We start from the raw sequence: 15,627 nt of genomic DNA on the forward strand, positions 1-15,627 counted from the left end.
TACGCACGTATGCTGCTGATATGATAGAAACATATCACGATCAGAAATCAAGACGTGTTTTCTAAAAAAAAACTCATCTAGATTCAGATTTCAATAGTTTATTAAAGTCTCACCACATACATACAAGTATAAACACAATATAATATCAAGTACACAATATAAAAATTTAGAATGCATGTGTCATTCTTAAAAGAACTACGAGAGAATGTTATATGCAATTATAAAACAAAAGAATTAAAACAAAGTTTTGTTATTTACACAAAACATAAAAGTGCAATAGCGCCATGCACATTTATGGATAAAACTTGATACATGTACATAAAAAAAAAATAACAATGATTTTTTAACAGTGTAAAATATATACAAACATCTAACAAAAGCCATTTAAAAGATTTAGTGGAGCACTTGACTCAGCAGTACTGAGATGTATATTTTAAAAGGGATTTTGTGTAATTTTGCTATGCAACCACGGAATGGATATGTAGTCCTTTCTAAAGCCATTTAAAGAAAAAAACAGATTGGAGACAAGACAAAAATAACAGTGTTTTTTTAAATATATATATACAGTCATTAGGGCAAATCTATAGTGTATAATTGAAGTGTCCATATAAAAAAGAAGATGTGGTGTGATTGCCAATGAGACAACTATCCACAAAAGACCAAAATGACACAGACATTAACAACTATAGGTCACCGTACGACCTTCAAAAATGAGCAAAGTTCATACCGCATAGTCAGCTATAAAAGGCCCCGATAAGACAATGTAAAACAATTCAAACGAGAAAACTAACGGCCTTATTTATGTAAAAAAAAATGATCGAAAAACAAATATGTAACACATAAACAAACGACAACCACTGAATAACAGGCTCCTGACTTGGGACAGGCACATACATAATGTGGCGGGGTTAAACATGTTAGAGGGAACATCACCATCTAAAAATGGAAAATTAACAATAGGGAACGAAAAATTGTCTCTTTTGTCGTAAATTTTAGTGTGGAGTTTCCCGTTTAAAACCGAACTATCTGAATCCAGGAAAGGACAGTTATTGCCGAATAAATTTGATTTATTTAAAGTAAGTTCCTTGGGGTAAATTTCAGCAGTATATTGAGAAAATTCTTGATTATTTAACGAAAAAATATCATCAAGATAACGGTAATAAGTGTTGTTGAATTTATCAATTAAATGCAATTTCGACGGGTCTTTACCGAGATTAGCCTGACTCGTTAACTATCAAACTTTATGAAAAAAGAGATGATTTCAGAAATTTTGCAAATTATTCATATTAATGGTTTAAAGTGTTGATCGTGACGATTAACAGTCGATAAGATTCTGTTATTTGATTTCCACACACGTTCAGTGTTTACGAGATTTTATTAAACTGAGTTCGGTATTATAAGAACTGCTTTGTTTGCATGTTAGACATACTAAGAGTCTCGTACCGAGAAATTCATTTATTGAAACGTCCTGTAGTATAGGTTTATTTAGTAAATACTAGAACACACCCGTGATATCGCGGGTCCGTGACTGAATTAAAGTATATAACTATGCGCAAGCCTTATTTTAGTATTAGTATTGTCATCTGATATAGTCATGCCGATTATAAGATACACAGTTTTCTCTGCTTTCAAATCTTTCTGTTTGAACCCGTCGAACTGGAACTTATCAATTATTGGTAATATTAATTATTTGGAAAACAAAACTCCTGGAATGGAGTATTTTTTAATCAACAGCATTGTCCTATATTAGTTATAAATAAAGTTGAATTCTTTGATTCGCTGTTTTATGTCATGCCCGCTAACAAATTGAAAACTGTACCTATACGCCTTATTTTTAGTCCAGATTTTTAGTATTCGTATTGTTATCTTAGAAAGTCTTTCTGATTAAAATACTACAATAGGTAACCATTTGACAATTTAGTAGTGTCAATCCTGTGGTTATGACTCGTGTATATAGGTTATTAATCCTGAATACACCGTTTGGTGGTGCGCCTGTACGGTTATAATAACTACTGACCCCCTACGGATCCATAGAGTGTGAATAAAATCCATAGGGGACTCGGCCTCCGGCCTCACCCACTATGGATTTTACTAACCCTCTATGGATTCGTAGGAGGTCAGTAGGAACCATATAATATAAGTTATCTACGTTCATATCCGTAGATATGGATATTTTAACACCCTGAAGTACCCCAGTACACCATGAGGCGTATATCTACGTTCATATCCGTAGATATTTATAGATTATTACATGGCATTTTTCATATTGCCCTGGTATCAGCCCTAGACTCCCATATCAAGCCAGAGGGCTTTAGCCCGAGGGCTTGATATGGGTCGTGGGCTGATACCAGGGACCATATGAAAAATGACATGTAATAATCTATTTATCACATATTTTTAAACAAGAGAAAACAAATAGCTTACACCAAATTATGTTTGATATTTCATCAAAAATCAAAAAGATATTTAACGAAAATAAAATAAAAAACGTTCGTATCACAGTAGGTAAACAACGTTTTGTGAAAAGTTTCAGAAATGATTAACAATAAATATATTAATTCTAAGAATTGCAAATATTAAACGACTTTAAAATGTTTCATTACAAATGTTAAAAATGCTTAAGAAGAATCCTATATCGCTACTCATTCCAGTGTGGCGTCATATATTTTATAAATTCTTTATGACGTCAAAATTTTACGGGAACTTTTGTGATTTTCACTGTTGATTTCTACTTTTTTCTTCTACAGCAGATTCGTAACTTTCTAAATTTCTTTTCATTGTGTTCAACTTGTTTACAAATAGTCTTTGATTGACAGTTTACCGGAAGTTAAACTCGGGGGCTTGATATGGATTTCGAGGGCTGATATCGATATCGGCCCCGAGGGCTGATAACCAACCTTGACTTCCGGCTATTATTGGCCATGCAAAAACGTACATATCAGTACAAAATATGTGATAAGGATATTTTAACACCCTGAAGTACCCCAGTACACCATGAGGCGTAGCCGAAGGGTGTACAGGGTACTGAAGGGTGTTAAAATATCCATATCTACGGATATGAACGTAGATAACGAATTTATCCCCGGTCTTAGTCCGAATCGAGCGAGTTTTATGGAAATTCGGGTACAAAGTGTAACGCTAAAACAACGTTTTTTTCATTATCTAAAAAAGTTTTATTGAAATTTGGAAATTTTACATATTTTTTACAGGGTGTAGGGTACTACCTTTGGTAGAACCCTACAGGTAGTCAAATATAAGACGTTTTTAATACGGAGACAGAGAAACTGGAATGAGTCAAATTTGGCGCTCAATGTTGTGAGCGTTACGCCATAGATGGTGTGACGTCAACGTAGGTAATTTGCATAGCTAGGTCAGTAGTCCCATTCCTTGAAAATGTGGCAGTTAAGTGATGCATTTAATGAAATGAGTGTAAATGATCGGCATAATAGGACAAAATCGTTAATGAATTAAATATTTAGTTACAAACATCATGGATAATCTACAGAATTCAATATTTCACAAGGAGCATATAGTAGTCAACGCAGCGAGAAAATCACTCACCCGGATGTCAGCCTCAGCTGGCCCCTAAATAAAATATGTACTAGTTAGGTGAAAATTGACGTCGTACTAAACTCCAAAATATATGAATGAACTAATATTAAAAAAAACAAACATACAAGACTAGCAAAGGCCAGATGCTCTTGACTTGGGACAGGCGAAAAAAATGTGGTGGGGTCAATCATGTTTTTTTTTCAGAACTCGACCCTCCCCCTATACCTCTAGCCTCTAGCCAATGTTAAGGGGGCTCGCGGGTCTAAATAATTTTTGTTTATTTATTTCGCCATAATTTTCTTATACTTAATAGAAAAATGAAATAAAAAAATGGGGTTACCGTTCATTTACGCTCACAATCTGCCTTTTTTTTCTGTTGAACTAAAAGGAGAAATAGCGGTAATATCGAAAAAAAAAAACAACAGAAATCGCTTAAATTTTACAATTATTTAGTTTATGTACAGCGCATTCAAAAACAACAATAAAAAATATAGGTCACCAATGAGTTAAAAAAGATATTTCAATTTTAATGCCAAAAATGGCTTTTTTGCACCAAAGGCAGATAATTTGGAGCTTAATTTTTCAATGATATCTGCATTTTAAAAGTCACCTGGGGCCACACGAATTGATTTTTTGGAATAATTTTTGTACCATATGATAAAGTAACAACTGCTAAAGGTAATAAATAAAATGTGTAATGAAAAATAAATGTTTATTTTTTTTCTGAAAATCTTATACCCGCGAGCCTCCTTAAAGAAAGAAACACACAGCAACACGTACAGTAAAACTAAGTTTATAATAAGTCCGAATCCGATGTCAGGATAGGTTACAAAAGAAAAAAATAAACAAAATAACAATGATACGTAAATTAACAAAGGACCATACAGTCACGGTACTAGCAGTTACTGACATGCCAGCTCCAGACCTCAATTAAACTAATTGAAAGGTTATGTCTTCATCTTATGAAAATCAAGCACAATCCCTCCCGTTAGTGGTTTAGTGTCATACCATTATAAAATATATGACAGGAACATAAATCGTATCATGACAACAACTGGGTTAAACATGTTAGCGGGATCCTAACCCTCCCCTAACCCGCTTTGAAAGTGGTGTAACAGTACAACATAAGAACGAACTATAAGAATCATTTGAAAAAGGCTGAACTCATTAGATGGATACAAATAGAAACACATCTAACAAAAACACTAAGTCGACGTGACCGGGTATTGTTAATCCCAACAACAAAAAGACACTTTGTAGAGTTCTGAGTGTACTTGCAGTTACTGACAGCTAGTTCAAAGCCACTAACAACTAATTAAAAAAAAAAATCATGCATCTAAGACTAAATGCACATTTTCCCTAATAGTCAAAATAATGGAAATCTTCTTTTTTTCTCAGGGAAAACCAACCGATATGTAGGGTGGTATGTAACATCATACACTTTATAATGCTGGCTAGAATGTTGAAGGTCGTATGGTGACCTATAGTTGCTTAATTACTTTTACATCATTCATTTGAACTCTAATGACATTCATACCACATCGTCTTATTTTTATATAGAACTTTAGCTAGGTTTTCATTTATAGAAAATGGACATCTGAATTTGAAAGAAATTGATGAGGTATCCAATAATCTTATTTTGACAAATGACTTTTATTCTCCCATTAAATTGTCATTACTGAACCTTATTTTATTGTGGGTCAATAATTCAGTCCTTGGGATGTAAAACAAGGATAGAATAATACAAATTACGTTACTAGAGCTGGAATTTTATAATAGAAGTCTGATTTTGGAGGGAGGTCTTTTTGCGCAAATATAGATTTATTTATGGGATATTGATTGGAGAAGCTGAATGAACGGAAATTTAGGTTGTAATTGGAGAAAGAAATGGCCCTAAAATATATGGTTGCAGAACAATGTTCCTGAAATTTACAAATTTTGCTAACATAAGTTATAATAAATACCCTTTCATTGTAATGTGTAATCCTAGCTAAAATATCATAATTACATTTTTATGAAAGCCTGAAATTAAGAAATTGATTATAATCCCATTGGGTTCTTATCAACTCCGAGGAAATTCAAACGGAAGGTCCCTAATCAAACGGCAAAATCAAAAGCCCAAACACACCAAACGAATGAATAACAAATATCTTAATCCCTACCGGGACAGACACTCTCCCATATAGAAAATGGTAAATTAAACCTGGCCCTACAGCTTTTCTAACTTCCAACCTGTATGACAATTTCATCAAATTCCACTATATCGAAAACGACTGTGAACAAAACAAACATACACAGTAGGCGCACAGCAGCAAACATTGTGCCACAATCTCAATCACTATAAAAGCAAACAAATATGTAACAAAAAAGCACAAAAGGCACACGCACAATAGTTCCCTTTGCTATTGACACTCATTGTTTCCCTTGACCTCCTGGTTTGTTTACTCTCAATCGGCTAATGACTTTTAAACAGCGGAATACTACTGTTGCCTTTATTCCTCAGATTTTATAATTTCAGGAAGCATACTGTTGTGTAAGATAAACGATATTCTATGAACTTTGTTCAACAATTGCAAAACTTGAAGTATTAGGTATGCGTCGTTTAACAAATCTGAAGACTCTCCGTAGTGCCAATATACTTTAATAGGTGCAAATGAACCTCTTTTATTCTGTAAATTGAAAGAAGCTGGGAACATGTATTGGATTATATGGAGAACTCAATTACATTGTTCGTGATTACTTCTAGCATTAAATTATCATTTATGGCTGACACTCGTGGGTGTAAATTACAATTATATATGTCAAGATTAGAATTCTTATATTTCATTTTTTTTTATGTAAATGTAAATTTTACAAACATTAACCACGGTCACAGATTGGAACTATTACTAATCTTCATAGAACATTCTAATATACATATATCATACAAAGAAGTCAAATATCTGACCTCAACACAGTTTAACTTATTACTTTGACGTAGGATGGTAACTTTTGTCATCATTACTATATCAATTAGACGAAAAAATGCCATAAAGACTCAACAATGTGATTCATTTTATTTCTAGACAAAATTGAACAGAAATCTGAGCGGTTTGTCCTTGATACCTTTTCATTTCATTGACTAGGGATTCAGGCTCAATATATTAATGTCGTTTGAGCTACAGTAAGAGACTTCCGATCCATTGTGATTACCGATGAGACGAAGAATTGTCTTGTAGAAATTTATTGTAATGATGGAAGATGATCGGAAATAACAGGTTCCAGTACAATGGTAATTGCATCCCAGTAGGCAATGGTGACGTTGTTAATCTTACGTTACATCGAAGCGTTAAGATCCCCTGGCAAATGTACTTTGACATATCTGTTAAATCCAGACAGTGGTTGCTCTTAATGTGCAGCAAAGCTAAGCAAGGTTTGTCAGAACTCGGTCAGATACTATGTCAAAGTCTCTCTCTCTCTCTCTCTCATTTTTCTTTTTCATGACATAAGGACTACAACTGCGATAAAATTGTTACTTTTGTAAAATGTAATTCTTGCAATCCTTATGAAACCTTTTGTTAGCTAATTTGTTCAGCCATGGTTAATTTTTTGTTAATAGATACTTTAAGATTTGTATGTTCGTCACGGTAAAACTCGTTGAGAATCGAATGAAAAGACTTGTGTACGTCAATGAACAAAAAACAATACAAGAACACAAATCAACAAACAAAAACATCAAAATGACAACCTGCAGTCTCAAAACGTCGACATGCAGTCTTTGAACAAACTCAAACTTTTCTTGTTTTACTGTTCACTCTGATACAATTTAGTCTGTCTCATGTCTGGTCTTATATTAATGAATTGAGAATGAACGTCGGTTGAGGACATTAATTTACAAACAAACAAAAAGATGATATAAACTTTCCCAAATAAAAACTTTCTATTTTCTATGCAGCAAAGTTCTGGCCGCTGCATATGAAAAATATATCCCCCCGTTGACACACTATCCTAGAGTGTTTTTTTTTCCTTTTATGGCTTTTACAAAGGATTGCTAGATAAATGGATGAATGCTATTGCACTAAGGGTTAATATTTGTAACATTTAAATCATTACTTTGAAAGACTTCTGTTTTTTTACGTTCACCTGCACAATCAAATTAAATGACAGTTCAACTTTTTTATAACCTTCTAGTACTGGTTTCAATTTCAGGCAGTTACTAGGTTTATCAGTGTGTTAGGTTTAACCGTTACAGTGACAATCTGTAGTCCTATTTTTTCTACGATATTGAATTTAACTAATGTATTTTTCCTTTATTTTTCAAAGCATCTATTATATAAATATATTTTCTTCATGTCTAAAAGAAACCTTCCTTATCATCTTGTCTAGACAACTTACATTATAAAACGTGAATTTAACGGCGAATGACACAAAAGGGAAAGAGCAATATGCCATACAATAAATCTAGGTAATCTCGAACAGCCGGACAAATTTAATGGTATTATACTTACCACTTATCATATAGAACAATCAAAGTTATATCATTCTATGAATAATGGATAATTACAAAAAACGGCGATGTATAATCATCTAATTGTCATCTGATCGTGCTGTTTCCAATCAATCAACAAGATAATAGGATCCTGTAAAATGGAATTAAAAAAAAATGTGATAGGAATCAAGATTAAGTCTTTTATATCGGTTTATATTGATAATGTCGTTACATTGATGATCGAACTCTTAAATCTAATTTAGTTTTCAGAAATATACCCCATGCCTTGATTAGCTTCTAACTAGATGCGTATCTTCCTTTCACCAGCCGTCCTTCATATTAATGAAATGGTTGCCACTGGCCATAAATCAATGAATGAACAATCAAGCAATTTAGTTATACAGTTGGAGTGTCTATTTGTGTGTGTTGCTGTCCAATTTATAAAACAAGTCAGCTCCTTATCATTACTATATTTGTTTAACATATTGTTTGGTGAATCAAAAGAATCGGGAAAATACACTATTTTTACCAAGAGTAGGGAGAGATGGTTAAATATTTTAATGCACGAAACCCCAGTCTAATACAGCGACAGTACTGAAAGGGTCTTACTGAACCTACTCCTTTGAACCATTATCACCCAAATCAATCCCAAAATTACACAAAATTCATTGGTCTGTGTTATCGGTTATACCGAACGAACGAACGAAAGAACGAACGAACGAACGAACGAAAAAACGAACGAACGAACGAACCAACCACAACCAACCAACAAAAGTATTTAATCAAATCAAAGCACTGTAGACCTAAAAGAAATCAAAAGAAATCAAAACAGTTGTGTGAAATCAAAACAGTTATGTGTCTTTATAAAATTTCGGAACCAAATACAGTAACACCACAGCACCAATTAAGTTTTTTGTGGAATTCGGACTGTTCCTTTAGCATTCTTTGTAATGTTTTCAACTTTTATTTGTATTTTTAGTCGGGTTTCTTTTTGTTTATGGTATTGTCTGTTATAATCGACTTATGGTTTGCGAGTGTTCATTTTTATTGGCGGATGAATTAGGGAGTCCGGGGGACGAATTTCTCCTTTCTTAAATGTCTGAATCCACGCCTGGTTTTCGTATCTTCTGTATATTACTGATAGGTGAATTGTCCGCAAATCAGACAAAACTTTTGCAGTTATATACACGATTTACTTAACTTGACAGACGTAAAACCTAATATGTGCGTTACAATATAAAAGATTGCATGTATTGTAAAAGGTCGCGGTAGCGTAACGTCATAATAGAAGAAACGTTGTCAAAGTGACGGCACCTCCTATAGTCTTTACTACACAGTTTCATCTGTCGCAGTAAGCAGTGATTATAAACGAAGCAAACCTATATTGAATTATTTCAATCAGTGAATACGAAAAATTATGGTAAAAAGAACGAAGAAGGATCGGTAAGCATATTTAACATTAGTTTATTCTGATTTTAATAATATTATACGTATGTTAAAGAAATATAGAACTGTACTGAAAATGTTCGAATTTTTTGGTTTAAATTACTTTATTACCATTATAATTTGTATTAATAGAACCATATGCAGCCTAACAGGGATAGTTGGATTAAAGTTATCTTATTTGCTAGAACAAAAATTAAATTATTGCAACATAAGGATACCCCTCCAACATAAAAAAAAACAAACAAAAAAAAAAACAAACAAAAAACAGCGCTTTAAACGTTGACATCCTTCATTTATATGGTCTTATTCAAGTTGTGATTCCTTACTTTTTAGCTGAGAAATGTGAAAACATTTTTTTTTTCTCTTTTGTAGTGATAAAGTCGAGAATATGGCACCTACAAAGCAGGCTGTACACAAGAAGACGATAGAAAGAAGTAAGTTTAAGGAGCCACTTCATCGATCACCCGGACTATTTGATTTAATTAAAAACTGTCTTGGTTTTTTAAGAAAACAATTAGGGGGATCTTGATTAGAACGGAATTCCGATGCTTTTATATATTTTGATTTTCGAGACTTTGATAAATAGAGTTGAAAATCAGGTAATTATTGATCGATGGAGCGACTCTACCAGACGTTCCGTGTAGTTCAGATTCTACTCAATGCTTTTCAGTATTCAGTTACTAGTCAAAATATCACCTCTTTGCTTCGATCAGTATGCTTACTTCCCTCCCCTTTTTCCCCCAAAAAAGTTTTGTGTTTGAAAAAATGTTAGGATCATAATCACATGTTTCCAAGCAGAAGTATACTGAGCAACATATTATCTCACTTTCTCGCTTTTTTCTTCGATTAGGAATATTACTCTACAATAAAGGTGCACAATAAAACGAAAGCATATTTCGTACATATTAATTACAAATATCGTCTTCGAATTATTAACATGTAGTTCCGTGCTGTTATAAGACTAATGTAAATATGATTTGAAATACTCATAACAAGAATGTGTCCCTAGTACACGGATGCCCTATCCGCACTATCATTCTCTATGTTCAGTGGACCGTGAAATTGGGGTAAAATTTCTAATTTGGTATTCAAATTATAAAGATCATGTCATAAGGAACATGTGTACTAAGTTTCAAGTTGATTGGAATTCAACTTCATCAAAAACTACCTCGACCAAAAACTTTAACCTAGGCGGGACAGACGAATGGACGAACGGACGGACGAACGAACAAACAGGCGGACGAACGGACGCACAGACCAGCAAACATTATGCCCATAAATGGGGCATAACAAATATCGTACATAACGTTGATGTATAAAATCGATACCGAAATACAGCGGCAAGTATTACAGTATAAAACAGCATGGTGCCATCCCCATTCCTATAACCTGCAGTGGCAGATCCAAAAAAGTAGGGGTCCAGGGTTGTAACCCCCTTTTATTTAACGACAAATGCCGTTCCAACCCCCGGACCCTCCCCCTCTTTTCGAACCACCACTGATAAGCCTGTTCTATGTCTAAAACCAAGCCATAGGTAATGATTAGCCTTACTTCAAGTTTTTTGTCCTTTCGGTATTTAAAGTGTTGATGACAGTTCTAAGTGTATCTTTTTTGTGAACAACTTTTCTCAAATCGGAGCTTGACATTGTACAGATATTTTTAACCTGTATATTGACTGCTGTATGTCTTTTTCTTTCTTCTTAGTTTTCATTTTGGTGCTATTGCTATTTCATCATTTCATTAATCAATATTCCCAACTCGTTTTTTTCAAATGCCAAATTGAACAGAAATAAACGATGACAATGAATCAGACTGAATGCAATATATGGATTGTCTAATGTAGATCATTAACTAATACAAAGCTTTGTGTATTTTTTAGTCGGACCAAGAAGCCAGACATTCCAGATAGAGTATGATACAGTGGAATACGTAGACAGGACAGGGAATGAGTAAGTCTAGTTTATCTTAACACAAATATGGAATATAAGACAATATCAAATTTAATTATCTGTAAGAAAAAAGAAGTCCCAAAAACATAAAGTACAGCAATATATACCGTATTGCCACATACTTACGACAATAGTATATCTTCGACAAAAAAGCCTTCCAGACCGGATATGAAATTTCAAACTAAATGAAATTTACAAAAACTTAAACAAGAGACACTGATACATACCTCCAGCACAGAACAGACGATAAAATCAGGTAAACGAACACAATGACTTATAACTTTAAAGAAATATAAGAAAATAAGGAATGCATGATAATAATGGTATACTACATTGTAATTCGGCTGGAAGTCATTGGGTTACACAGGGCAACTCATTAGGTTATCCTCTAAAAATTATATATGGTTTGGCATTCGTGTTCGTATTGCCACCACTTCAGAATCAAAATTTAGGAATGACCATACTTCATGTTTTAATTGGTTAGTAAATGTAACCACTTCTTGTTGATGTTGTGATAAGAGTCCAGTTCCATATACAACTGATTTATGTGAAAAAAATGACGTAATGTACTATCATGTTTAAAAAACGCTATTATATGCTGTGAGTCGGTATTAATTGCACTAAGAACAAAAATAAAACATTGTTTCAGATTGCTTGCCAACTGGAAGTGCTCAATTCAAGAAAAAGAGGAAGCAATCCAAACAACCTCAAAAAAACTTCAAAACATGCAACCAAGCAAACTTTCCGAGAATAGGCTCAGACAAGAAATAGAGCAATGGATCGATTTTAAAGAGGCTGACAGACATGTCATGAAACGATGCTTGCACAATCTACAAATTTCCATGAAAGATAGGCTTCATTACTTAAGGAAACAGAAACAGTTTTTTCTTGATAAACAGAAAACCCTGAAAAATGTTTACAAAACAATTGAAAGGAGCAACCGCTCAAGAATTCCAAATCCTTTTCCACAATTCATTCTTGACGTCAAACGCGAACATTACCAACTGTTCAACAAGGAACTTCTGATTTCACCAAATGGTAGCTTAAACAAGTATAAAAGACAAATGATCGAAGCCAACTCTGTCATTATTGATGACACCACGTTATATATTGGGAGAACTGGAAGAACAAACGTGATGACACCAATTCATGAAAATATACTAGAATCCGACAAGTGCATTACCGGCGAGTGTGTTGACTCTTGCTGCACATTGCGTAGGTCCGAATCAGAACTTAGTTTTCTGAATCATGAATTTGAAATTGAATATAATATGTTTGAACTATCTATGGAAAGCAATGACACTGAAAATTGTTCTAGAAATGATGACATACAAAGGAACGAGCCCAAAAAACATGCTAAGAGATCGAACATTCCTGTTCCAGTAAAACTGCCACAATTGCTAGCTAACAAGAAAATGAAATACGAGGACAAGTCACCCTCTACTCCAGTAAAACTACCACTACTGCTTCCAACCAAGAAGATGAAATACGCGGAAGAGACTCTAAAACACCAGCTACCTAACAAGAAGATAATATACCCGAAAGAAATCTCTGACACTACAGTTAAACTACCACCATTATTACCTGACAAAGAGAAAACATGCATGCAAGAAAATCCCTTCACTAATCGTCCTGGTACTCCAAAACTGCTACCACCATTACAGAACTTGCCACAAAACATCAAAAAGACATTAATTGTAAACAAGATCAGGTATGAAAAGAAAGATAAAAGTGAAGTTATGTCAACAGAATCAATGTCTAAACCAGCACCACAGCAACCAGCCGAGGCAACAGCTTCCAATGAAATTTTAGATATGAGTCCACAATTAGATTCTAAAAGGCCAAAATGGAAAAGTCAGTATAGAACTTTTAAGCTGCAAAAGACATCTGGTAAAAATTACTACACCAGTAATAGAAAATACCGATTTTCCAGGCTGCATCTTTCATCTGGTAAAAAATGCTATATCCCTAAAAGCAACAGGGATAAAGTAAGCAAAATGGTTTACGAAAGATACTGCACCAAAAGTAAACAAAACAGGAATGTAGGAAAGCAAACAGACAGAGAAAAACCAGACAGATACCCAGAACAAGATCGAATTCATACATTGCCACGAAATATGAGAGAGATATATATTTTAAATAAGATCAGGGATGAAAAGAAAGAGAAAAGTAAAGTTGTTTCAGCGCAATCAACGTCTTTATCAGCCCCACAGAAAACTGCTGAGACAACAGCAAACGGTGGAACTTTAGATATGAACTCAGAATTAGCTTTGAAAAGGGTAAAATGGGAGAATAAGTTTCCAACTTTTAGGCTGCAAAAGGCATCTGGTCAAGATTGCCACATCTCTGAGAGAAAGTACCGATTTTCCAGGCTGCATAAGTCATCTGTTAAAAATTGTTTTATACCAAAAAGCAAAAGTGACAAAGTAAGCAAAATCGTTACTGAAAAATATTGTACCACAAGAACACAAAAAAGAAATGTCAAAAAGCAAACTGAAATGGAAAGACCAGACAGCTACCCAGCTCCAGATCAAATTAATACTTGGCCACAAAATTTAAAAAACATATTAATTTTAAAAAACATGAGGAATGAAAAGAAAGAGAAAAGTGAAGTCGTGAAATCAATGACTTTATCAGCTCCACAGTATGCCGATGAGACAAAAACTTCCAACAAAAAGTCCAAACCAGCACCAAAGCAGACTGATGAGACAACAGCTTCCCATAAAATGTCGAAATCAGCTCAACAGCAGGTTGATATGACAACAGATTCCAATAAAATGTCAGAACCAGCACAACCGCAGACTGTTGAGACAACAGCTTCCAATAAAATGTATAAATCAACACAAGAGCATGCTGATAGGACAACAACTTGGAGTGATAACACTAGAAATCAAAACAGGATTATTAGAGAACAGAAAGAAAGAGAAAAATCGGTCAACAACATAGAACAAGACCAATATCATAGTATGATGGATTTTGCAGTGGATGATAAATATCCAACTGAAGACATCATTCAAAAGCTGGATGATAATGAACTGATAGGGTTTTATCAGGTGCAAGAAAAAGATCTGTTTCCTGTCATCGAAAATATGAGTGACAGCAAAGTGATAGAAGTATTCAAGAAACTGCATGATCAGCATATTGCAGTCATTCATTGTTTAAGCGATTCCGTAGATGACACCCAAAGCTCGAGCTCTGGAAGTACAATAAATGACTTTCAAGATGCTGGAGAAAATGGTGGTACATTGAAATCAACAATGAAAACATTTGCTAAAAATCTTATTCCAGATTGCATAACGAACGGTAGCCAATGTCAACCAACAGAAACTCTTTCTTCAAATTGGCAAATTATAAAAGTCCTCCCTGAAACGAATATAAAGACACAATATATTCCTATGCAACCCACACAATTTATTCCTATGCCACCCAATTCACCCAAACCAAAAACATCAAACGCCAGACGTAAACGATATGGCCGAAAAGGGGATGAAAATAACAATCCACCAGAATCTTAAAAAAAAGCAATAATATTCAGATTGTTTTATACATTTACGCTTCATATTTTCAAAAGAAGATCTTTAGTGGATACCGCCAGTTGTAAGAGATATTGCAGAAAAAGCGTTGAAAAAATATAAAATAAAATCTGATTTCGTGATACATTCACAATTCATATTTTCAAAAGACTGTCTTTAGATCTGTTAAATAGAGCATGTTTGTTAAAACAGTTTGTATGTTAAAACAGTTTGATATACTCAGGTGAATCATTTGTTTAACTTGGCTTGCGCTGTAAATGAACAATGTTCATAGTCTGTTGTTAAGCAGCAATTGCAAAAGATGGCTGAAACATGTATCAAGATTCATTGAAGTGGCGAGAATATATATAATGAAATTATGAAATATCCAGTATAAAACAGCAATTTGAATATATATAAAATATCAATAGCAACAATATATTGCATATGTGTACATATTTTGTTTTGAAAATAAAATAGATAAAAAAACAATTTATTTTTGTATATGTGTCACACTCCATTAGACAACCTAAATATCTAATATTTCATTAGAAATGTAACACGAGGAAAAATCATGAAAGCATGTTTAGTAAATGTCGTTTGTTGTTGTGGTTCAAAAGTGTTTCTCGTTTTTTATATAGATTAGACCGTTGGTTTTCCCGTTTGAATGGTTTTACACTAGTTATTTTTTGGGCCCTGT

At 33.8% G+C, this 15,627-nt stretch overlaps 1 protein-coding gene across 1 annotated transcript; it reads left to right on the top strand.

Moving 5' to 3' along the window:
- Positions 1 to 9,326: 9,326 nt before the first annotated feature.
- Positions 9,327 to 15,138, top strand: LOC139481524 (titin homolog). The gene is made up of 4 exons (XM_071264916.1): positions 9,327 to 9,463; positions 9,839 to 9,900; positions 11,346 to 11,415; positions 12,065 to 15,138. The coding sequence occupies exons 1-4, from the start codon at positions 9,438 to 9,440 to the stop codon at positions 14,928 to 14,930; spliced, it is 3,024 nt and encodes a 1,007-aa protein (XP_071121017.1). The 5' UTR covers positions 9,327 to 9,437; the 3' UTR covers positions 14,931 to 15,138.
- Positions 15,139 to 15,627: the final 489 nt, after the last annotated feature.

This window comes from Mytilus edulis, chromosome 1, assembly GCF_963676685.1.
Source record: "Mytilus edulis chromosome 1, xbMytEdul2.2, whole genome shotgun sequence".
Lineage (NCBI taxonomy): Eukaryota > Metazoa > Mollusca > Bivalvia > Mytilida > Mytilidae > Mytilus > Mytilus edulis.

Coding starts and splice junctions, on each gene's coding strand:
- LOC139481524 (XM_071264916.1), top strand. CDS start 9,438: ATGGTAAAAAGAACGAAGAAGGATCG. Junction 9,464..9,838: donor AAAAGAACGAAGAAGGATCG/GTAAGCATATTT, acceptor TCTCTTTTGTAG/TGATAAAGTCGAGAATATGG. Junction 11,416..12,064: donor GTAGACAGGACAGGGAATGA/GTAAGTCTAGTT, acceptor ACATTGTTTCAG/ATTGCTTGCCAACTGGAAGT.